This window comes from Salvelinus alpinus, chromosome 23, assembly GCF_045679555.1.
Source record: "Salvelinus alpinus chromosome 23, SLU_Salpinus.1, whole genome shotgun sequence".
Classification (NCBI taxonomy): Eukaryota; Metazoa; Chordata; class Actinopteri; order Salmoniformes; family Salmonidae; genus Salvelinus; species Salvelinus alpinus.
The window spans coordinates 49373238-49398124 of record NC_092108.1 but is presented as its reverse complement, the minus strand read 5'-3'; the positions used below and the strand labels follow the sequence as shown (position 1 = coordinate 49398124).

General features: G+C 42.1%; 1 protein-coding gene across 2 annotated transcripts; it reads right to left on the bottom strand.

Moving 5' to 3' along the window:
* Positions 1 to 2305: 2305 nt before the first annotated feature.
* On the bottom strand, positions 2306 to 24518 carry LOC139551199 (tetratricopeptide repeat protein 19, mitochondrial-like). Of its 2 annotated transcripts, XM_071362657.1 has the most exons (11): positions 24419 to 24506; positions 24054 to 24145; positions 23705 to 23796; positions 20780 to 20890; positions 20559 to 20597; positions 17991 to 18047; positions 17666 to 17727; positions 14561 to 14655; positions 4085 to 4239; positions 3671 to 3833; positions 2306 to 3103 (listed from the first exon to the last, which is right to left on the bottom strand). In XM_071362657.1, exons 2-11 carry the CDS (start codon positions 24067 to 24069, stop codon positions 2895 to 2897), a joined length of 999 nt encoding a protein of 332 aa, XP_071218758.1. In that variant the 5' UTR covers positions 24070 to 24145; positions 24419 to 24506; the 3' UTR covers positions 2306 to 2894. The 2 variants fall into 2 exon arrangements, with proteins under 2 accessions (XP_071218758.1, XP_071218757.1); XM_071362656.1 differs by having other exon boundaries at positions 24054 to 24518.
* Positions 24519 to 24887: the final 369 nt, after the last annotated feature.

The following is a 24887-nucleotide window of genomic DNA, read 5'->3' as shown; positions in this document are numbered from 1 at the left end:
TCCTCAAACGGAAGGTGGAGGCGTGCAAGGTCTCTAACATCCACCAGCTCCGTGATGTCATCATGGAGGAGTGGAAGAGGACTCCAGTGGCAACCTGTGAAGCTCTGGTGAACTCCATGCCCAAGAGGGTTAAGGCAGTGCTGGAAAATGATGGTGGCCACATAAAATATTGACACTTTGGGCCCAATTTGGACATTTTCACTTAGGGGTGTACTCACTTTAGTTGCCAGCGGTTTAGACATTAATGGCTGTGTGTTGAGTTATTTTGAGGGGACAGCAAATGTACACTGTTATACAAGCTGTACACTCACTACCTTACATTGTAGCAAAGTGTCATTTCTTCAGTGTTGTCACATGAAAAGATATACTCATATTTACAAAAATGTGAGGGGTGTACTCACTTTTGTGATATACTGTATATAGGCTAAACGTCGGTCATGTTTAACAAATATAATGTAGGATAATTGTCCGGTGTCCGCGATATGGCTGGTTTCCCTTTTGTAGTCAATGATTGTCTGTAGACCCTGCCACATATGTCTCGTGTCTGAGCCGTTGAATTGCGACTCCACTTTGTCTACACTGTTTCTGTTCGGCCATATTCCCAGTCACCTTGCCATGGTTAAATGCGGTGGATCGTGCTTTCAGTTTTGCGTGAATGCTGCGTGAATGCTGCTTTCAGTTTCTGGTTAGGGTAGGTTTTAATAGTCACAGTGGGTACAACATCTCCTATACACTTCTTGATAAACTCAGTAACCGTTTCAGTGTACACGTCAATATTATTTTTCGGAAGCTACCCGGAACATATTCCAGTCCGCGACTGAGGTATTCTTGGTCGGGTGAACAAAAGGACTTGAGTTCCTGTATGTTATTAAAATTACACCATGAGTCGTTAATCATGAAACATACACCCCCTTCTTCTTCTTCCCAGGGAGATGTTTATTCCTGTCAGCAAGATGAGCTGAGAATCCAGATGGCTGGACCGACTTCAAAAGTATATCCCGAGAGAGCCATGTTTCCGTGAAACAGTGTGTTACAATCCCTGAAGTGTCTTTGGAAAGAAACCCTTTCCCTGATCTCTTCAACTATGTTATCCTTGGACTGAACATTAGCGAGTAATATACTCGGAGGCGGTGGGTTAAGTCTGACTAGAAGACCGCTCCGAGTTCCTCTTCTCCGCTGTCGTTGTTTTGGGTCGGCCTCTGGAATCAGTTAAATTGCTCTGGGTGGTGCGAACAAAGGATCCGCTTTGGGAAATGTATATTCCTGGTCGTAATGCTGGTAGTGCTGGTGAGTTACCACCGCTCTGATATCCAATAGTTCTTCCCAGCTGTATGTAATAACACATAACATTTTCTGGGCTAACAATGTAAGAAATAATACATAAAAATCAAAATACTGCAAAGTTTCCTAAGAACTAGAAGCGAGTCAATAACCCTAAGCACACAGCCAAGACAACACAGGAGTGGCTTCGGGACAAGTCTCTGAATGTCTTTGAGTGGCCCAGCCAGGACCCAGCCTTGAACCCGATCGAAAATCTCTGAAGAGATCTGAAAATAACTGTGCAGCGACGCTCCCCATCCAACCTGACAGAGCTTGAGGGGAACTGGAGAGAAGAATGGGAGACACTCCCCAAATACAGGTGTGCCAAGCTTGTAGCGTCATACCCAAGAAGACTCAAGGCTGTAATTGCTGCCAAAGGTGCTTCAACACAGTACTGAGTAAAGGGTCTGAATACTTATGTAAATGTGATATTACAGTTGTATATTTTTAACATTTGCAAAAACAATCTAAAAACCTGTTTTTGCTTTGTTCTTAATTCTTCTTATGGAGAATTAGATAACTGAGGATTATTATTACTTTTAATCAATTTTAGAATAAGGCTGTAACGTAACAAAATGAGGAAAAAGTCAAGGGGTCTGAATACTTTCCAAATGCACTGTATCCCCATGAAACTGATTGACACCAAATCGTCGGTATGCAGATGCAGCATGGACGTTTCACCTGTAACATTTGACGAATTATCATTCACGATTGACAGTGCGAAATGTGAAGGGAGGTTCTCAACGAGTTGAGCAGAGATTGTGTGCAAAGTACAGAATCCCCCACATGCGCAGAAGCCACAAGACCCCAGCCGCTGGAAAGCGGGGTCCAGAGAAGTCGGACCCTCAGCCTTATGTTATCTTGGTTGTTCACACAAAGGGAAAACAATACAATTATTGATTTGGCATTTCACTCTTGAAGCTGACAGTTAAGTCCCATGTCACTTTCCAGTCTGTATGAAATTATTGTGCTGTATACACATAAATTGTACATATCTTACACAGTTTTATTTATAGTCATTCACATGACTTGCCATTTATTCAGGCTGGGATTCAATCAAAAGCGGGTTGTCAACAAATCGCATTTTCCCCGACGTTCGTAAAGAGATCGCATTCATGATAAACGCTGCGGATGATGTCTCAAGCGTAAATATAAAGGAGTAGCAATTTAAAAGTAAATGTGCAATACGCTTGTCGACAACATACCTTTGACTGAATTCCGGCTTTGGTCTTACTTATTTTAGCTCCAAGTCTTTCCCCTTACATCTTGAGCCAAACTGACAACAAAAGAACACCTCATTGGAGTGAGATTTCACACAATACAGACAAAAACATTGCAGGGTTTCACAGATGAGATTGTTGCATGCCCATAGTAAGATAAAATTGTTTTCTTGAAAACAGTGTGATTGTGTTATTGCATTTCTCCTTCTCCTCCTGAGCTACTCTATATGCCATATGCTCCGTATCTTGTGCATACATGACCCATCGAATTTCGTTCCCTCCAGATTTGCAAACAGAAAGTTTCAGAGAGATGGCTTGGGGTTGTGTTAATATTCGTTTGGTTGATCCAACTGGTCAGTCGGTCCCAGTCTTGGGGGCTTCGGTCCCAGTCTTGGGGGCTTCGGTCCCAGTCTTGGGGGCTTCTGTTTCCGCCTTCTTTGCTTTCCTCCTGTTGCCCACCTCTTTCAGCCCCTCCCGGATCTGCTCTACTGCTTCTTCATCTCCTACGGACTGGGCCAGCGCCAGGGCCTCCTTGTACAGCTTCACAGACTCCTCAAACAGACCTGGACCAGGGGGAACACACAAAGATTTTGTTCATTTGACATGAAATTAACAAAAACGGACTGAAACAGGAATTGGGTTTCTCCAATAAGAAACTCAGTTTTATTTTCTGTTACAAATAGTTAAAACGTTTTCTGTTGCGTGCCGTAATGAACACGACAGAGATATTCTCCGATATTAACAGCGCTAAGTCTTCACAGTACCTCCTTGAACAAAATGTTATCCATTAAATGTTAATGGCCTGTACAGTTACTTATGCAGCTGCACCAAATTATAAAACTGACCTGTACCAGAAGGATAACGTGCATAGAGAAATATAATATGCCATTTAGACACTTTTATCCAAAGTGACTTAGTCATACATGCCACATTTTTTACGTTCGGGTGGTCCTGGGAATCGAACCCACTATCTTGACGTTGCAAAAGCCATGCTCTACCAACTGAGCAACATTAATTGAGTAATTCTCAATAAAAAGCTAACGTTTTGACATTGAAAACTGACTTGTGTTGAGGAAAGAGGAAACCGAGGCACTCCTAGAATTTCAGTCCTCATCTTTAGCCCTCCTTACCATTGTGCAGTAGGACGCCTGCCATGTTTCCCAACAACACGTGCTGGTCAGGGTGGCCGGCTTCTCTGCTCAGCTCCACGGCCTGCTTTACCAGGGGCAGGGCCTCATCGTGGCGGCCCTGCAGGTCCAGGATGGTGGCCAGGTCACTCAGCAGCACCAGCGACTGTAGAAGACCAAGAAGAATATTACTTTCTTGTCAATTGTCTTTAACACCACAGTAGAGGTGACGGTAAGTCTTTAGGTCCCAACCCACTAGGTTGTATAAACATTGTTTCTTCATTTCAGTGATGTTGCAATAAACAAAGAAGACATTTGAACTCAGATATATATTTTAAAATAATCCATTCAACTTTGTGGAGAGAACAAAAAGCAGGCGTTCTCTCTATCTACAATGATTAAACATTTAACTGGTACCTGTGGGTGGGTCTCTCCCTGCTCTTCCTGGCAGATAAGTAGGGCTCGCTTGTAGTCCAGTGCCGCCCGGCTCAGGCGGTGTGTGGCGGCCATGTAGCGAGCGTGGGAGTCCAAGGTCAGGCCCAGCAGCAGCCGGGTCTCCATCCGCAACTCCTCTGAAAAGAGGGAGAAACACGAGGAGGGATGCAGTCAGCAAGCAAGCTCAATATCAAGAAGGAAGGGTCACGAAAGTCGAATGCACATACAAAATCAAGGTTTCACAACTTTTCAGGAGGATCACGTCACACGAAGCAGACCAAATTCTTTGGTCCTTTAAAAATCTGCTGAATGTAAAGTATTGTGTGATATAGCTTGGAAAATAAATACATGCGACTGTGGATGACAACATTAGGGCTGTTTTCCTAAAGACGTTAAAAATGGGCATCGTGTTTCGTTTCCTTGCAACGATACTAACGAGTATCGCGATACTGGCCCTACAACCTACGCCTGCCTGAGGCAGAAGCATTTTTGCTAGACCAGCCAGGCCACACACACACTCCATAGTTTCAAGCATGGTTGTGGCTGCATTGTGCAATGGGAATGCCTGTCATCGGCATGGACTTGACTTGTAAGGATTAAAAGTTAAAGGGATTGAGCAAGTTCTGGAGGAAAACCTGCTTGAGAAGTGCAAGTAATGGTAAAGGAAGAGGGTTATTTAAGATACTGTTTGAAGAGGTAGGGTTTCAGATGTTTTCAGAAGGCAGGGACTCTGCTGTCCTAGCTTCAGGGGGAAGATGGTTCCACCATTGGGGTGCCAGGACAGAGAAGAGCTTGGACTGGGCTGAGCAGGACATGCCCTCCTGTAGGGGTGGGAGGGCCAAGAGACTCAAGCTGGCAAAACTGAGTGCTCGGGTTGGGGTGTAGGGTTTGAGCATAGCCTGAAGGTAGGGAGGGGCAGTTCCTCTTGCTGTTCTGTAGGTAAGCACCATGGTCTTGTAGTGGATGCGAGCTTCGACTGGAAGCCAGTGGAGTGTGCGGAGGAGTGGGGTGAAATGAGAAGTTGGCAAGGTTGAAAAGTTCAGGATAAGTTGCAGGGGTTTGATAGCACAAGCGGGGAACCCAGCCAACAGCGAAGTAGCAGTAGTCCAGACAGGAGAGGACACATGACTGGATTAGGACCTGCGCCGGTTCCTGAGTGAGGTAGGGTCGTACTCTACGGATGTTGTACAGCATGAACCTGCAGGAGCGGGCCACTGCTTTGATGTTTGCAGAGAATGACAGGCTATTGTCCAAGGTTCTTTGCACTCTGAGAGGGCGACACCGTGAAGGTGTCAACCGCGACGGAGAGGTCTTTGAGCGGGCAGGCCTTCCAAAGGAGGTAGAGCAGTTCTGTCTTGTCGAGGTTGAGCTTGAAGTGGTGGGCCAACATCCAAGTTGACATACACTACCGGTCAAAAGTTTTAAAACACCTACTCATTCAAGGGTTTCTACGGTGTAAAATAATAGTGAACACATCAAAACTATGAAATAACACATTAAATCATGTAGTACTCCAAAAAAGTGTTAAATAATCCAAATATATTTTAAAATTAGATTCTTCAAAGTAGCCACCGTTTGCCTTGACGATCGCTTTGCACACTCTTGCCCTTCTCTCAACCACCTTCATGGAGGTAGTCACCTGGAATGCATTTTAATTAACAGGTGTGCTTTGTTAAAAGTTAATTTGTGGAATTTATTTCCTTCTTGAGCAAATCAGTTGTTGTGACAAGGAAGGGGTGGGGGGGGGGTGGGGGGTGTACAGAATATAGCTCTATTTGGGAAAAGACCAAGTCCACATTATGGCAAGAACAGCTCAAATAAGCAAAGAGAAACAACAGTCCATCATTAATTTAAGACATGAAGGTCAGTCAATATGGAAAATTAAGTGCAGTTCAAGTGCAGTTAAAAAAAACATCAACCGCTATGATATAACTGGCTCTCATGAGAACTTCCACAGGAATGGAAGATGCAGTTACCTCTGCTGCAGAGGATAAGTTCATCAGAGTTACCAGCCTCAGAAATTACTTCCCAAATAAATGCTTCAGAGTTCAAGTAACAGACACATCTCAACATCAACTGTTCAGAGGAGACTGCGTGAGTCAGGCCTTCATGGTCGAATTGCTGCAAAGAAACCACTAAAAGGACACCAATAAGAAGAAGAGACTTGCTTGGGCCAAGAAACACAAGCAATGGACATTAGACTGGTGGAAATCTGTCCTTTGGTCTGGTGAGTCCAAATTTGAGATTTTTGGCTCCAACCGTCGTGTCTTTGTGAGACGCAGTGTGGGTGAACGGATGACCTCCGCATGTGCATTTCCCACCGTAAGGCATGGAGGTGGTGATGTGATGGTGCTTTGCTGGTGACACTGTCTGAATTATTTAGAATTCAAGTCACACTTAACCAGCATGGCTACCACAGCATTCTGCAGCGATACACCATCACATCTGGTTTGGGCTTAGTGGGACTATCAATTGTTTTTCAACAGGACAATGACCCAACACACCTCCAGGATATGTAAGAGCTATTTTACCAATAAGGAGAGTGATGGAGTGCTGCATCAGATGACCTGGGCGATACACCATCACATCTGGTTTGGGCTTAGTGGGACTATCAATTGTTTTTCAACAGGACAATGACCCAACACACCTCCAGGATATGTAAGAGCTATTTTACCAATAAGGAGAGTGATGGAGTGCTGCATCAGATGACCTGGGCTCCAAAATCCACTTACCTCAACCAAATTGAGATGGTTTGGGATGAGATGGACCGCAGAGTGAAGGAAAAGCAGTCAACAATTGCTCAGCATATGTTGGAAATCTGATTGAGAGAATGCCAAGAGTGTGCAAAGCTGTCAAGGCAAAGCGTGGCTATTTGTAGAATCTCAAATATGTTTTGATTTGTTTAACACTTTTTTTGGTTACTACATGATTCCATGTGTGCGATTTCATAGTTTGATGTCTTCACTCTTATTCTGCAATGTAGAAAATAGTACAAATAAAATAAAAACCCTTGAATGAGTAGGTGTTCTAAAACGCTTGACCGGTAGTGTATCTGCAAGGCAACCAGAGATGTGTGTCGCCACCTGGATGTCAGAAGGGGGGGAGAGAAAAGTTGTTGAGTGTCATCCGCATAGCAATGATAGGAGACCATGTGAGGATATGACGGAGCCGAGTGACTTGGTGTAGAGAGAAGAGGGCCTAGAATCGAGCCCAGAGGGACACCAGTAGTGAGAGTACGTGGTAGACACACAGATCCTCTTCACATCACCTGGTAGGAGCGGCCTGCCAGGTAGGATGCAATCCAAGAGTGTGTATAGCCTGAGACACCAAGCCCTGAGGTTGGAGAGGAGGATCTGATGGTTCACAGTGTCAAAGGCTTAACGATTGAGAGCGAGAGAGAAGATTGCGACGGCATATGACCATCTGGGTAGGGGCTGAGTGGTAGGGTTGGAGGAAAGGGAGACAGAAAAGGAAACAAAGTAGTGATCAGAGACCTGGAAGGAGGTGGCAGTGAGGTTAGTAGGCGAGCAGCCTCTAGTAAAGATGAGGTCAAGCGTATTGCCTGCCTTGTGAGTTGGAGGGGATTGGGAAAGGGTATGTCAAAAGAGGCAAGGAGGGGAACGAGAGAGTTGGAAAGAAATTCATCGAAGGCAGACAATAGGAGGTTGAAGTCGCCAAATACGAAGAGCGGTCAGCCATCGTCAGGAAATTAGCTTATCAAGGTGTCAAGCTTATTGAGGAACTCTCCAAGGGCACCTGGTGGGAGATGGATGACAATAATTTTAAGCTTGAGTGGACAAATGACAGTGACAGCATGGAATTCAAATGAGGAGATGGGTAGGTGAGGGAGAAAAGAGAAAATCTCCACTTAGGAGAAATCGCGACGACCAGATGCTCTCGGACTATGACAGAAAACATAGTCAGATGAAGAAAAAGCAGCTGGAGTAGCAGTGTTCTGTGGGGTGAGCCATGTCTCCGTCAGAGACAAAAAGGTCAAGGGACTGAAGGGCAGCATAGGCTGAGAAGAACTCTGCGTTCTTGACCGCATATAGGCAGTTCCAAACGCTGCCAGAGACACGCAATTGCACATGGTTTGTGGAAGATTGATTCTTTGTAATCTTCTCACCAATGGAAGAATGAAGAGTGGGCAGAAGGAGAAAGATGAGATGAAGAGAGGCGAGGTGGAGAGAGATGAGGATGGAGGATATGAGTGAGCCTTCAACAGAGAAGTGGAGAAGGAGAGAATAGCGAAACTGATTTCAAACCACAGGAGTAGAAATGAGCTTCACATGATGGAGAGATCAGAAGGAGAAAGGAAGTCGTGGAGGCAGGCAGGGGAGAGGATAGAGGGAAGAGAAGATGCTGAGAAAGGAACTCAGTCTGCAGGAGATAAAGAGTAAGGAAAAGAGAGGCAGGATAGGAATGAGAACGTATACCTTAAAGTAATTGTACAAAGATGGAGAATGAAGCAAGGGAAAGGAAAGAGCGGCAGAAAAGGAGGGCGAGAATTGCCAAAGAAAATGGCAATTTCCAGACTGATGATGTAAGAATGGACAGATCACGGTAACGAGCAGACTGATAAAAGAAAACAAAATTGAGAGTAAGTAAATTATTTGGAAAGTAAGAGAATACTCCTGAGGAAAGAGAAAGATGAGGATGAGTTAAAGGAGACCGCAAGAGTTTTTGGGAGAATAACAAGTGACGAAAGAAATTGACAGAAATGGATGATTGTGAGTTTTGAAGGGAAAGTTCACCCAAATGTCGTCATTCTTGAATCGTCTTCTTACCTGGGAAGTAATCTAAGGGTCAGGAGTGAACGCACCATACACTCACTGTTGCAGTCACTCCTGGAATAGACCAATTCAAAAAGATAAGAAAAATTATGAAATTTGGGTGAGCGATTGCTTTAAAATAAAAAGTGAAAATGAAAAAAGAGGTCTTCCAAAAAGAATGGACCGGTAGTGATCAACTAAAAACTAAAAAGAGACGGGGTGAAGAAATAGAGTTGGAAAGACTAAAGAGAAGGAGGTGGCAGAAAGGTGGAGAAATAGATGTGAAAGAACGGGAGGACAGACGCAAGTCCAGGAGGGCGGAAGAGGTACAGGAGAGGGAGGAAAAAGGGAAGAGCGCGCAGTCTCGGAAAACACTGCAGGCTTAGCCTTAGTCTAAAGCAGGGATGGGCAACTTTGATGGGGGTGGGGACCACAAAGTCTGGACTCATCATTAACCTTGTGTATTCTACTATTCTAACTCACAACAGTACGTTTTGCTTTGGAGGAGCATGATTAACTTAACTCCTAGACTAGGGTTGCAGTACTACTGGTTATAGTTCCTTTTGAATCTACGGTAGTTTGGAGTTTTAGGATACCTGTAATTGGACAGTGTCGCATGTGTGCTCAGGCTCAAAGTAACAAATCCAATTTGTATTTCCTTTTTTTAAATTTTTTTTTTACCCTTCTCCCCCTCTGATTTTTTCCATATTTTACCCACAGATAAACCCAGAGGGTGGCCAAAGGTCCCTCCAGACCAGCAGGTCAAAGTGGCACCACTTGGCAGAAAGTAAGAGCAAATTAAGGAAAACACTCAACTTGATACCTCTGCCATAGACCTATATTACACTGTCACAGTAATGATATATTCAGCTAGCGCATGTCATAAACAGTCATAAGAGTTGACTTCCAACTGCCGTCACTGTCTTGAGGAAAATCTAAATTTTAGTTGACCTCTTTCTCCCTTCCTTCCAGGTTTGCTATAGTGATACCAGAGAACCAGAGTATTCATGTGCTGTAGTGGATAGCAGCTACTGTAGCTTGCTACAACCCCTGGAAGCTAAGGAGTCAATGCCAACAGCACAATGCGAAGGTGAGAGTGGATTAATCAGACACCCTCTCAGAACTGACCGTCTTCGACCCATCGTTTTCATGAGTCATACTTGTCTTTATCTGATTATTCCGTTTTCCTGGCAAATGTGTGGCAGTGACCACTGGAATTATGTTGTTACATCTTCTTTTCTGCATCTTATAAAAATGTATTTCTTCAGAGTCCGGAATATACCGTGCCTTCAGGAAGCATTGACTTTCACATCCTGAATTTAAAATGGATCAAATTGAGATTGTCATCACTGGCCTACACACAATACCTCAAAATGTTAGTGGAATTATGTAAAAAAAAAATATATATATATATATATTTTTTTTTTTACATAATTCCACTAACATAAATAAATCATAAATGAAAAGCTGAAAAGTCTGGAGTCAAAAATTCAACCCCTTCGTTATGGCAGACACAGCGGTTGGAACCAAAATCTCAAATTTGGACTCAGACAAAAAGGACATATTTCTACCGGTCTAATGTCCATTGCTCGTGTTTCTTGGCCCAAGCAAGTCTCTTCTTCTTATTGGTGTCCTTTAGTAGTGGTTTCTTTGCAGCAATTCAACCACGAAGGCCTGATTCACACAGTCTCCTCTGAACAGTTGATGTTGAGATGTATCTATTACTTGAACTCCGTGAATTTCTGAAGCTGGTAAGTAATGAACTTATCCTCTGCAGCAGAGGTAACTCTGGGTCTTCCTTTCCTGTCGCGGTCCTCATGAGAGCCAGTTTCATCTTAGAGCTTGATGGTTTTTGCGACTGCACTTGAAGAAACTTTCAAAGATCTTGACATTTTCCGGATTGACCGACCTTCATCTCTCAAAGAAACGGACTGTCGTTTCTCTTTGCTTATTTGATCTTTTCTGCCATAATATGGATTTGGTCTTTTACCAAATAGAGTCATCTTCTGTATACCCCCCCATTCCTTGACACAACACAACTGATTGGCTGAAATGCATTAAGGAAATACATTACACAAATTAACAAGGCACACCTGTTAATAGAAATGCATTGCAGGTGACTACCTCATGAAGCTGGTTGAGAGAAAGCCAAGAGTGTGCAAAGCTGTCATCAAGGCAAAGGGTGGCTACTTCGAAGAATCTCAAATATAACATATTTTGATTTGTTTAACACTTTTTTGGTTACTATGTGATTCCATGTGTGTGATTTCATAGTTTTGATGTCTTCACTATTATTCTACCATGTAAAAAATAGTAAAAATAAAGAAACCCTGGAGTGAGTAGATGTGTCCGAACTTTTGAGTGGTACTGTATGTATGTATGTATGTATGTATGTCAGTGAGGATCCCCACTATTTTAAGAATGTGAAATGCCAGAATAATAGTAGAAAGAAAGATTTATTTCAGCTTTTATTTCTTTCATCACATTCCCAGTGGGTCAGAAGTTCACATACACCTAATTAGTATTTGGTAGCATTGCCTTTAAATGGTTTAACTTGGGTCAAACGTTTCGGGTAGCCTTCCACAAGCTTCCCACAATAAGTTTGGTGAATTTTGGCTTGAGATGTTGCTTCAATATATCCACTTAATTTTTCTTCCTCATGATGCCATTTATTTTGTGAAGTGCACCAGTCTCTCCTACAGCAAAGCACCCCCACAACATGATGCTGCCACCCCCGTTCTTCACGGTTGGGATGGTGTTCTTGGGCTTGCAAGCCTCCCCCTTTTTCCTCCAAATATAACGATGGTCATTATGGCCAAACAGTTCTATTATTGTTTCATCAGACCAGAGGACATTTCTCCAAAAAGTATGATATTTGTCCCCATGTGCAGCTGCAAACAGTCGGCTGTCTTTTTTATGGCGGGTTTGGAGCAGTCGATTCTTCCTTGCTGAGCGGCCTTTCAGGTTGTCTATATTGGACTCGTTTTACTGTGGATATAGATACTTTTGTACCAGTGTCCTCCAGCATCTTCACCAGGTCCTTTGCTGTTGTTCTGGGATTGATTTGCACTTTACGCACCAAAGTACGTTCAGCTCTAGGACAGAATGCCTCTCCTTCCTGAGCGGTATGACGGCTGCGTGGTCCCATGCTGTTTATACTTGCGTACTATTGTTTGTACAGATGAACGTGGTACCTTCCGGCGTTTGAAAATTGCTCCCAAGGATGAACCAGACTTGTGGAGGTCAACAAATTTTTTTCCTGAGGTCTTGGCTGATTTCTTTTGATTTTCCCATGATGTCAAGCAAAGAGGCACGGAGTCTGAAGGTAGGCCTTGAAATAAATCCACAGATACACCCACAATTGACTCAAATGATGTCAATTAGCCTATCAAAAGCTTCTAAAGCCATGACATAATTTTCCAAGCTGTTTAAAAAGGCACAGTCAACTTACTGTATGTAAACTTCTGACCCACTGGAATTGTGATACAATGAATTATTAGTGAAATAATCTGTCAGTGAACAATTGTTGGAAAAATTACTTGTGTCATGCACAAAGTAGATGTCCTAACCGACTTGCCAAAACTATAGTTTGTTAACGAGAAATTTGTGGAGTAGTTGAAAAACTAGTTTTAATGACTCCAACCTAAGTGTATGTAAACTTCCAACTTCAACTGTATGTATAATTATTCAGACCCCTTAACTTTTCCCACATTTTGTTACAGCCTTATTCTAAAATGGATTAAATAAAAAATGTCCTCAATCTACACACAACATCCAGAATAACATAGCAAAAACAGGTTTAGACATTTGTGTATCCATTTTTGTGTTTTCAATGTATTCAGACCCTTTGCGATGAGACTCGAAATTGAGCTCAGGTGCATCCTGTTTCATTGATTATCCCTGAGCTATTTCTACAACTTGGAGTCCACCTGTGGTAAATTCAATTTATTGGACATGATTTGGAAAGGCACACACCTCTCTATATAAGGTCCCACAGTTGACAGTGCATGTCAGCGCAAAAACCAAGCCATGAGGTCGAAGGAATTGCTTAGTTTGGCTGGGCGGCCAGCTCTAGGAAGAGTCTTGGTGGTACCAAACATCTTCCATTTAAGATTGATGAAGGCCACTATGTTCTTGGGGACCTTCAATGCTGCAGAAATGTTTTGGTACCCATCCCCAGATATGTGCCTTGACACAATCCTATCTCGGGGCTCTACAGAGCTACAGAGCCCCGAGAGCCCCGAGATAGGATTGTGTCAAGGCACATATCTGGGGATGGGTACCAAAACATTTCTGCAGCATTGAAGGTCCCCAAGAACATAGTGGCCTTCATCAATCTTAAATGGAAGATGTTTGGTACCACCAAGACTCTTCCTAGAGCTGGCCGCCCAGCCAAACTAAGCAATTGGGGGAGAAGGGCATTGGTCAGGGAGGTGACCAAGAACCTGGTCACTCTGACAGAGTTCCTCTGTGGAGATGAGAGAACCTTCCAGAAGGACAACCATCTCCGCAGCTCGCCACCAATCAGGCCTTTATGGTAGAGTGGCCAGACAGAAATCACTCCTCAGTAAAATAGGCACGACAGCCCACGTGGAGTTTGCCAAAAGGCACCTAAAGGACTTTCAGACCATGAGAAACAAGATTCTCTGGTCTGATGAAATTAAGATTGAACTCTTTGGCCTGAATGCCAAGTGTCACATCTGGAGGAAGCCTGGCACCCTCCCTATAATGAAGCATGGTGGTGGCAGCATCATGCTGTGGGGATGTTTTTCAAAGGCAGGGACTGGGAGACTAGTCAGGGTCGAGGAAAAGATGAACGGAGCAGACTAGAGAGATCCTTGATGAAAACCTGCTCCAAAGGACTAAGGACCTCAGATTAGGGCTACAGGTTCACCTTCCAACAGGACAACGACCCTAAGCACTTAGCCAAGACAAGGCAGAAGTGGCTTCAGGACAAGTCTCTGAATGTCCTTGAGTGGCCCAGCCAGTGCCTGGACTTGAACCCGATCGAACATCTCTGGAGACCTGAAAATAGCTGTGCAACAACGCTCCCCATCCAACCTGACAGAGCTTGAGAGGATCTGCAGCGAAGAATCTGAGAAACTCCCTAAATACAGATGTGCCAAGCTTGTAGCGTCATACCAAAGAAGACTTTGGCTGTAATCACTGCCAAAAGGTGGTACAACAAAGTACTGAGTAAAGGGTCTGAATACTTATGTAAATGTGAGTATACAGTATGGTGTGTGTATAGCAATAGTTACTGTATATAGGATGAGCTATGACTAGAATACAGCATATACACAAAGTGGGTAAAACAGCATGTAAACATTATTAAAGTGACCAGTGTTCAATGATTATGTAGATAAGACAGCAGTCTCGAAGGTGCAGGTTATTTTACTGGCACCACTCCGCCAGGGCTCTCACCACCTCCCTGTAGGCTGTCTCGTCGTTGTTGGTAATCAGGCCTATCACTGTTGTGTTGTCAGCAAACTTGATTGAGTTGGAGACGTGGGTGAACAGGGATTACAGGAGGTGGCTGAGCACGCTACCCTGTGGGGCCCCCCTGTTGAGTATCAGTGTGGCGGACCATTAGGAAGTTGTGCCACACACACACCCACCCACAAAACATAGAATATTATGCTATTACAGCAACAAAAAACAATTTGAAGGTTTGGTCATTAGATACCTGACTGTTCCTCAGCAGGAAGTTCCTTGAATTTCTCTAACTTGGCTTCAAGGGATTCAGTGCAAAACTGGAAACCAGTCTCTGCCAGGTCATTCCTGAGAAAAAAAGAAAAACATTCATTTAATATAAGGTTACACATCATACATGGTGAACTGTGGTATGTAGAATTTGGGGGTGGATCGTGAAATGTAGTCATGTTATAATAATATACTACTACAGGACTATAACCAGGGATGGGCATAAAATGACAAAATACAACTACAAAATACCCAAATGACCAATTTATCAAAATAAAATATTTTTAATAAATTCAATACTTTTGCAAAAGTATTGTATTTAGTATTTTAAAATACATGTGCAAGTTGCCGGCCGAACAGCATCAACATTCTCCGTAACGGTTACATAAACTTATTTCTAGCTATAACTGCAATATGTTGTTGTGTATCTACCTTAGTTGAATACACTGTCACTCTGGATAAGAGCGTCTGCTAAATGATCAAAAAATAAATATATATGTGAAAATGAACAACTGCAAAGCATACGGTAAACGCTGCCTTTGTCAGCTCAAATGGAATTTACCTTCATTTGCAGTGCGCAATAGATAGACTCCTTAAATTTAGTTCATTTAGCAGATTCTCTTACCACACCATCATGCCATCAGACTTTTGATACCAATGTAGGGTGAAAGGGGGCCACAAAATTGAGAACCACTATATAAAAAAAAAAAAGAGAAAATAAGAGTAATTTGAAAATACAAATTACAGCTTTCGAAAGTATCTTGTTACAAAATACATTTGAGTATAGTTCATTCCAGTGTAATACAACATACAAAATACTCAAAAGTAATTAAAATAATTATTTCAAATACATGTAACAGAAATACTGCCCATCTCTGACTACAGCCAACCACAGAAAATGATTTCTCAACTTAAAAGCTTGGCTTTGGCTTGAAACCCTATTTGATGGTGTATGCTGCACTCTCTTCAACTAAGCTGGCTAGCTCCTATCCAAAACGTATTTACATCTATTAAATGGAATTTGAAGCAAATATGCCTCCTAATATTCAATTTTGCACGACTCAAGCGGTTTTCCCTATCCAGCTGTTTCATTCTCCGTGTAGCCTGCTGCCAGAATAGACGGAAAGGTATTGCTCGAGTTGCCACAAAATGAAATATAACGTTGCGGATAAAGTTCAGAATTACACAATTTCATATGTACAATATCTAAATACCTGTATCAATGTATGAATAAATGTTGCTTTTCTAAAAAGATGTATTTGGGTGTTTTTGGAGCATTTGTTCGTATTTTTTCAGAGCCCCCGTACTGCACAACGAGGATGAGGAAGTGAATCGCTGGTTGGCATAAGTTTGTCAAAAACAAGTGAAATCAACAACAAGTGTCTGGACCCTTCTAAAACCTTCCATTTACATTAAAAAATATATACACTACCGTTCAAAAGTTTGGGGTCACTTAGAAATGTCCTTGTTCTTGAAAGAAAAGCACATTTTTTGTCCATTAAAATAACATCAAATGTATCAGAAATACAGTGTAGACATTGTTAATGTTGTAAATCACTATTGCAGCTGGAAACAGATTTTTTATGGAATATCTACATAGGCGTACAGAGGCCCATTATCAGCAACCATCACTCCTGTGTTCCAATGGCACATTGTGTTAGCTAATCCAAGTTTATCATTTTAAAAGGCTAATTGATCATTAGAAAACCCTTTTGAAATTATGTTAGCACAGCTGAAAACTGTTGTCCTGATTACAAAAGCAATAAAACTGGCCTTCTTTAGACTAGTTGAGTATCTGGAGAATCAGCATTTGTGGGTTCGATTACAGGCTCAAAATGGCCAGAAACAAAGAATTTCTTCTGAAACTCGCCAGTCTATTCTTGTTCTGAAAAATGAAGGCTATTCCATGTGAGAAATTGCCAAGAAACTGAAGATCTCGTACAACGCTGTGTACTACTCCTTTCACAAACTGGCTCTAACCAGAGTAGAAAGAGGAGTGGGAGGCCCCGGTGCATAATTGAGCAAGAGGACAGGTACATTAGAGTGTCTAGTTTGAGAAACAGACGCCTCACAAGTCTGTTTCTTCATTAAATTAAATTAAATTTCTTCATTAAATAGTACCCGCAAAACACCAGTGTCAACGTCAACAGTGAAGTGGCGACTCCGGGATGTTGGCCTTCTAGGCAGAGTTGCAAAGAAAAAGCCATATCTCACCCTGACCAATAAAAATAAAAGATTAAGATGGACAAAAGAACAGACACAATTAAGATTGGAAAAAAGTGTTATGGACAGACAAATCTAAGTTTGAGGTGTTCAGACCACAAAGAAGAACATTCGTGAGACGCAGAAAAAATGAAAAGATGCTGGAGAAGTGCTTGACACCATCTGTCAAGCATGGTAGGGGCAATGTGATGGTCTGGGGGTGCTTTGGTGGAGGTAAAGTAGGAGATTTGTACAGGGTAAAAGGGATCTTGAAGAAGGAAGGCTATCACTCCACTTTGCAACGCCATGCCGTACCCTATGGACGGCGCTTAATTGGAGCCAATTTCCTCCTACAACAGGACAATGACCCAAAGCACAGCTCCAAACTATGCAAGAACTATTTAGGGAAGAAGCAGTCAGCTGGTATTCTGTCTATAATGGAGTGGCCAGCACAGTCACCGGATCTCAACCCTATTGAGCTGTTGTGGGAGCAGCTTGACCCTATTGTACGTAAGAAGTGCCCATCAAGCCAATCCAATTTGTGGGAGGTGCTTCAGGAAGCATGGGGTGAAATCTCTTCAGATTAAATCAACAAATTGACGACTAGAATGCCAAAGGTCTGCAAGGCTGTAACTGCTGCAAATGGAGGATTCTTTGACAAAAGCAAAGTTTGAAGGAAGCAATTATTATTTCAATTAAAAATCATTATTTATAACCTTGTCAACATCATGACTATATTTCCTATTCATTTTGCAACTCATTTCATGTATGTTTTCATGGAAAACAAGGACATTTCTAAGTGACCCCAAACTTTTGAACGGTAGTGTTCGTTTGGTTGTAAAAGAACGAAATTGATTCAATTGCTCCACTTTTGAAGTCCACTTACTTATTCTGGCCGGCATATATGGTAGCAAGCTTCAAGGACATCTCAATGACCCCATTGTCGTCCTTTGAAAAGAAGGGGAAAAAAACTGAAGCAGCAATAGCATTGAGTGTCTAGACAACAACGCAACATACAATTCAACATAGCCAAAGCCTATTTATTCCAGACAGTCCTCCTTTGTTCAGACTGACGATAGATGTAAAATGACAGATTATTCTCTTCATTTCAAAATCAGAAAGATGCCACAGTACCCAATGACTCTACTGTCCAGTTGTCACGACATTCCTCATCTATTAACCTATTACTTAAACACATGACCAACCCTCACCTCTGGTGTTCCTCCGGACAACATGAAACTCATGGCCGCTTTGAACAGTTTCTCTGCCTGTGGGAGAAGAGCACAGGGGTCACTGGAAGTCGGCAAAACAGCTCAAAACACCAAACATGAAGAAAAAAAAGGTACAATCTAGCATATTTACCTCAACGGTCATTTCAATTAATTATATACTATTGATACTTTAAGAATATACTTATGAACGCATTATGAGCTTAGTAAAACTGAATGGCTTTCACATCACTGGCGTTTTGTTCCACCTGTTCCGGTTCCTGGAAGGATGTGGGGACTGTGATGTGAGGCAATGGCAGAGGCTCGCCTCGTGGGAGACTGTTCCAGACTATTGTCGAAATGTTTTCTGCCGCTTTTACAGTCGCCAAAACATTACCCGGGTGGGTGCTACGCTTTGATAGCGGATGACCGAGCCTACTTACGGAAGAGGAGACAAAGTGCCTGATGAAGAGCTCCGGGCCTGTCTACCATTATCTGACTGACGTTGTCTCCCTACCTGTCTGTATCATCGATGCGCCCTCCACTCAAGCTACCGACTGACTTCATGCCTTTCCAAACTGCCTAGACATCTGAAGCTGTGGAAGACCAACTATGAACTACATAGTACATAGTCCCTACATATGTTTGTTTTAAAAAGCGACTTTGAGATTATTGTTTGTAATGAAAAGAGCTACAGTTTAAGTCGGAAGTTTACATACACCTTAGCCAAATACATTTAAACTCAGTTTTTCACAATTCCTGACAATTAATCCTAATACAAATTCCCTGTCTTAGGTCAGTTATGATCACAACTTTTTTTTAAGAAGGTGAAATGTCAGAATAATAGTAGAGTGATTTACTTCAGCTTTTATTTCTTTCATCACATTCCCAGTGGGTCAGAAGTTTACATACACTCAATTAGTAATTGGTAGCATTGCCTTTAAATGGTTTAACTTGGGTCAAACGTTTCAGGTAGCCTTCCACAAGCTTCCCACAATAAGTTCCTGACAGAGCTGGTGTAACTGAGTCAGGTTTGTAGGCCTCCTTTCTCGCACATGCTTTTTCAGTTCTGGCGACAAATTTTCTGTAGGATTGAGGTCAGGGCTTTGTGATGGCCACTCCAATACCTTGACTTTGTTGTCCTTAAGCCATTTTGCCACAACTTTGGAAGTATGCTTGGGGTCATTGTCCATTTGGAAGAACCATTTGCGACAAAGCTTCAACTTTCTGACTGATGTCTTGAGATGTTGCTTCAATATATTCACATAATTTTCCTTCCTAATGAAGCCATCTATTTTGTGAGCTGCACCAGTCCCTCCTGCAGCAAAGCACCCCCACAACATGATGCTGCCACCCCCGTGCTTCACAGTTGGGATGACGTTCTTCAGCTTGCAAGCCTCCCCCTTTTTCCTCCAAACATTTATATTATTGTTTCATCAGACCAAAGGACATTTCTCCAAAAAGTACCATCTTTGTCCCCATTTGCAGTTGCAAACTGTATTCTGGCTTTTTTAAATGGTGGTTTTGGAACAGTGGCTTCTTCCTTGCTGAGCGGCCTTTCAGGTTATGTTGATATTGGACTTGTTTCTGTGGATATAGATACTTTTGTACCAGTGTCCACCAGCATCTTCACAAGGTCATTTGCTGTTGTTCTGGGATTGATTTGCACTTTTCACATCAAAGTACGTTCAGTTCTTGGAGACAGAACGCCACTCCTTCCTGAGCGGTATGACGGCTGCGTGGTCCCAAGGTGTTTATACCTGCGTACTATTGTTTGTAGAGATGAACGTGGTACCTTCAGGCATTTGGAAATTGCTCCCAAGGATGAAACAGACTTGTGGAGGGCTACAAATTTTTTCGGAGGTCTTGGCTGATTTCTTTAGATTTTCTCATGATGTCAAGCAAAGAGGAACTGAGTTTGAAGGTAGGCCTTAAAATACATCCACAGGTACACCTCCAATTGACTCAAATTATGTAAATTAGCCTATCAGAAGTTTCTAAAGCCATGACATCATTTTATGGAATTGTCCAAGCTGTTTAAAGGCACAGTCAACTTAGTGTATGTAAACTTCTGACCCACTGGAATTGTGATACAGTGAATTATAAATTAAATAATCTGTGTGTAAACAATTGTTGGAAAAATGACTTGTCGTACACAAAGTAGATGTCCTAACCGACTTGCCAAAACTATAGTTTGTTAACAAGAAATGTGTGGAGTGGTTGAAAAACTAGTTAAAATAAATGTATTATTATTACGGTAGACTCCGCAATATGACATCATCTTGACCTCTAGCTAACAGACATCAACAACACGAATAAAAAATGCCCAGACTTCCTCTATTGGCTCTTAATTTCTGCCCTCCTTTGAAGCATACATACACTGGGAAGCGCCAATAGTGGCAGTCTTCTTGCCAGATTTAAACTTTGTTGTTGATTTCGATCAGCAGGAAGTAACCACGGAGTGACTGACATTGTCACATTGCCGAGTGTACCTAATAAATACCAAAAGTGGGACAGCAAGTAGTTCACTGAAGAAGGGAGAAAGAGATGGCGACCTCTGCTATTACTCACATTATCCAGCTCACCTTGGACATAGGCAAGGTTTGCCATCTGTAGAGACAGGGGAAAATAAAATGATCTACTGTAGAGTTTTTATGCAAACTTTATTGCTATGACAAATTAAAAACGCTTACAAAAATGCCTCAGTAAGCAAAATACACCTTTTTCCATCTTGACAACATGAGCACAGAAGATACTTTAAAAACATCACTATTTATCATCATGGCTTTTACCAGGCTGTAGGTGTAGATGATTGCTTGTGTATTGTGAGACTGGTGGGCCAGCGCAATTGCCTGGTGAAGGAATCCGTTGGCTCCATGCAGCTGCCCCCGCATTATACTGAGCTGGGACAGAAGACACATCAATGTTACTCGGACATAATGTAATGTATATAATGTACATAATGTAAAGAAAGACATTATACAAATGTCATTGACAGATAAACAGTTCACTCTGAATTGATGCAATAAAAATGCTGTCATTGACTTGGCACTTTTGGTTCATGAGATTGCATGTCATCTTTTGGCAAATAGAGTAGCATGAAGAAATGTTCAAAGTTCTTGGAATTGACTGACCTTCATGTCTTAAAGTAATGTCGTTTCTTTTTGCATATTTGAGCTGTTCTTGCCATTACATTTACATTTAAGTCATTTAGCAGACGCTCTTATCCAGAGCGACTTACAAATTGGTGCATTCACCTTATGATATCCAGTGGAACAACCACTTTACAATAGTGCATCTAACTCTTTTAAGGGGGGGGGGGGGGGGTTAGAAGGATTACTTTATCCTATCCTAGGTATTCCTTAAAGAGGTGGGGTTTCAGGTGTCTCCGGAAGGTGGTGATTGACTCCGCTGACCTGGCGTCGTGAGGGAGTTTGTTCCACCATTGGGGTGCCAGAGCAGCGAACAGTTTTGACTGGGCTGAGCGGGAACTGTACTTCCTCAGAGGTAGGGAGGCGAGCAGGCCAGAGGTGGATGAACGCAGTGCCCTTGTTTGGGTGTAGGGCCTGATCAGAGCCTGAAGGTACGGAGGTGCCGTTCCCCTCACAGCTCCGTAGGCAAGCACCATGGTCTTGTAGCGGATGCGAGCTTCAACTGGAAGCCAGTGGAGAGAGCGGAGGAGCGGGGTGACGTGAGAGAACTTGGGAAAGTTGAACACCAGACGGGCTGCGGCGTTCTGGATGAGTTGTAGGGGTTTAATGGCACAGGCAGGGAGCCCAGCCAACAGCGAGTTGCAGTAATCCAGACGGGAGATGACAAGTGCCTGGATTAGGACCTGCGCCGCTTCCTGCGTGAGGCAGGGTCGTACTCTGCGAATGTTGTAGAGCATGAACCTACAGGAACGGGCCATAATATGGACTTGGTCTTTCACCAAATAGGGCTATCATCTGTATACTCCCCCTACCTTGTCACAACACAACTTATTGGCTCAAACGCAATGAGGAATGAAATTCCACAAATTAACAAGGCACACATGTTAATTGAAATGTATTCCAGGTAACTACCTCATGAAGCTGGTTGAGAGAATGGCAAGAGTGTTAAAAGCTGTCATCAAGACAAAGGGTGGCTATTTGAAGAATCTCAAATATAACATTTGATTTGTTTAACACTTTTTTGGTTACTACATGATTCCATATGTGTTATTTCATAGTTGTGATGTCTTCACTATTATTCTACAATGTAGAGAATAGTAAAACTAAAGAGAAACTCTTGAATGAGTAGGTGTTCTAAAACTTTTGACCGGTAGTGTAGCTCTCAAACTCTAGGTGGCATTTTGCCTTCTCCCTACAGTTTTCAGCCATTAGCGTCGCCCACAACTGGCTCATGTGAACTACAATTCTGAATCTGTGTTTTAATATTTAGAAAAGTCAATGATAAATCGCTTGCGATACAGCTTTCGAAACATATGGTCCATATCTTTCATCAGCGAGAATGAATCCTTAAAAAAAAAAAATAATACACTTACTATTGCAGTTTTGCACAGGTCCATATAGCTATGGTTGCCTCCATCCGAGGAAACTACACTGAACAAAAATATAAAATCGCAAAACACATTTTATTGATTTTACTGAGTTACAGTTCATATGAGGAAATTACTCAATTGAAATGAATTCATTAGGCCCTAATCTATGGATTTCATATGACTGGGAATACAGATATGCATCGGATGGTCAAAAATACCGTGTTAAAATAAAAAATAAAAAAATGGGCCTCAGGAACTCGTCACTGTATTTTTAATGCTTTAAAATTGCCATCGATAACATGCAATTGTGTTCGTTGTCCGTAGCTTATGCCTGCCCATACCATAAACCCACCGCCAACATGGGGCACTCTATTCACAAGGTTGACATTAGCAAACCGCTCTCCCACACGACGCCATGCACGTGGTCTACAGTTGTGAGGCCGGTTGGACATACTTCCAAATTCTCTAAAACAACGATGGAAGCGGCTTATGGTAGAGAAATGAAAATGTAATTCTCTGGCAACAGCTCTGGTAGACATTCCTGCAGCCACCATGCCAATTGCACGCTCCCTAAGAACTTTAGACATCAATTGCACAACTGTCAGGTGAATGGATTATCTTGACAATGGAGAAATACTAACAGGGATACAAACAAGTTTGTGCACAACATTTTAGAGAAATAAGCTTTTTGTGCGTATGGAAAATTTCGGGGATGTTTTATTTCAGCTCATGAAACATGGGTCCAACACTTTACATGTTGGGTTTATATTTTTGTTCAGTGTACATTTCCGCTACGCTTCCCGAGTTGGCTTACAGACAAATGTTCGGAGAAAGCTAGATAGCTAATTAGCACAGGTGTTTGCCTCGTCTTACGTCTGTTTTCATGAACAAGCTCTGTAACATGGAGAACACTACCACGGTGTGTATCAATTTAACCTTTAGGTATTTTTTTTTTACAAGGTCCTTATGCTCCTAAAACCGTACCGCAAGCGGCGTGTTTTAACGTTCAGATTGAGCGTCTGGGATCTTAACATAACTCCCCCATACATAAGACACCTTCGTCCAATGACTTATGTGTAATGTAATTGAACTGAGAGTCACGATCAAGGGCTACGTGCTACTGTAGCCCTCTTGTTTAGATTACTGCTAAAAAAACTACATTGAGGAGTTGCCTACAGTGATGACAATTAGCTACCTTGGCTCTCTTCAAAAGTAAAATGACCTCATCTTCTTTCTTCTGAGCTTCAGTTCTGGTGTCCTCCTCAGCTTTGCCGAAGAGAGAAAACGCTATCACGAAGGAGAGAGAGGGATGCATTATAAAACATTCGTGTCACTTAATGACTTAAATGGCCGGTTATGAGTATTCACATGTAGAAATACAAATACATGTTCTTGTAATTGCATTTCATGATGAAGCACTCATAGCTATGTAAATCAATGGAAAAGATGGATTGATAATAGCCTTTTGACTGCAATTTACAGTACTGACAATGACACCCACTAAGGAAGAGTACTGTAACCTATCTAACATGACAATAACTCACCAATTGCACTCCACATTGCATAAGTCCAGTTACTCGTAGCACGACTATTTCCATCCCCATTGCTTTCGCATATTCGGTATAGCTGTGACCTTCTGTGCACAGTAACAGCATTCGATTGAGAAGTCGCCGTTTTCAGACATTGCAATGATTGTGTCTTAAAATTTAATCGGCTACTTAATGACAGGTTGCGTAAGACCTCTGAAATAAATGGTTTTATTTGACTCCTATTAGCAAAGAGCGCACGATTGACAGCCGGTAGCGCCATATTATATATTTAAAAAAATCACTTGGTAATGGTTAGAAGGGATCCAGTTATTGGAAAATATAAGTAAAAAGCACAACAATTTCAATAAAATTACGCTAACCTGCTGTGTTAATTTTCATAACCTGCTTCGTAAACTTGCCTTTTACTTGCGACGAAAAATCAACTCTGACGTTAATTTGACAAAAGCGGTATACGTTCTAGTCGTAAACAATTCCAGTCGGAAGTTTGAGGCAGAAAAAAAAGTTACTTCCGGAAATCAAATAAAAAATCGATCAACCACACAACGTGCATTTGTACCTTATAGTTACAATAATATTATTCATCATACAAATATTTTAGCATATTTATTGAAAAAATACATGTTTTCAATTATAGAGGGCATTTATTTTGAAGGCCATGAAAAAACATAACCCGGAAATGAATCTTCACGCTCAAGGTCAAGAGGATTCTAAACATTGCAACAAATAATTGGTCCTCTATAACAAGACTAGTAAAGGCCCAATGCATTACTTTTGTGGATTTTTTTTAACGAAATGTATTTGAGTGTTTACCAGCGTTTATAACCTGAG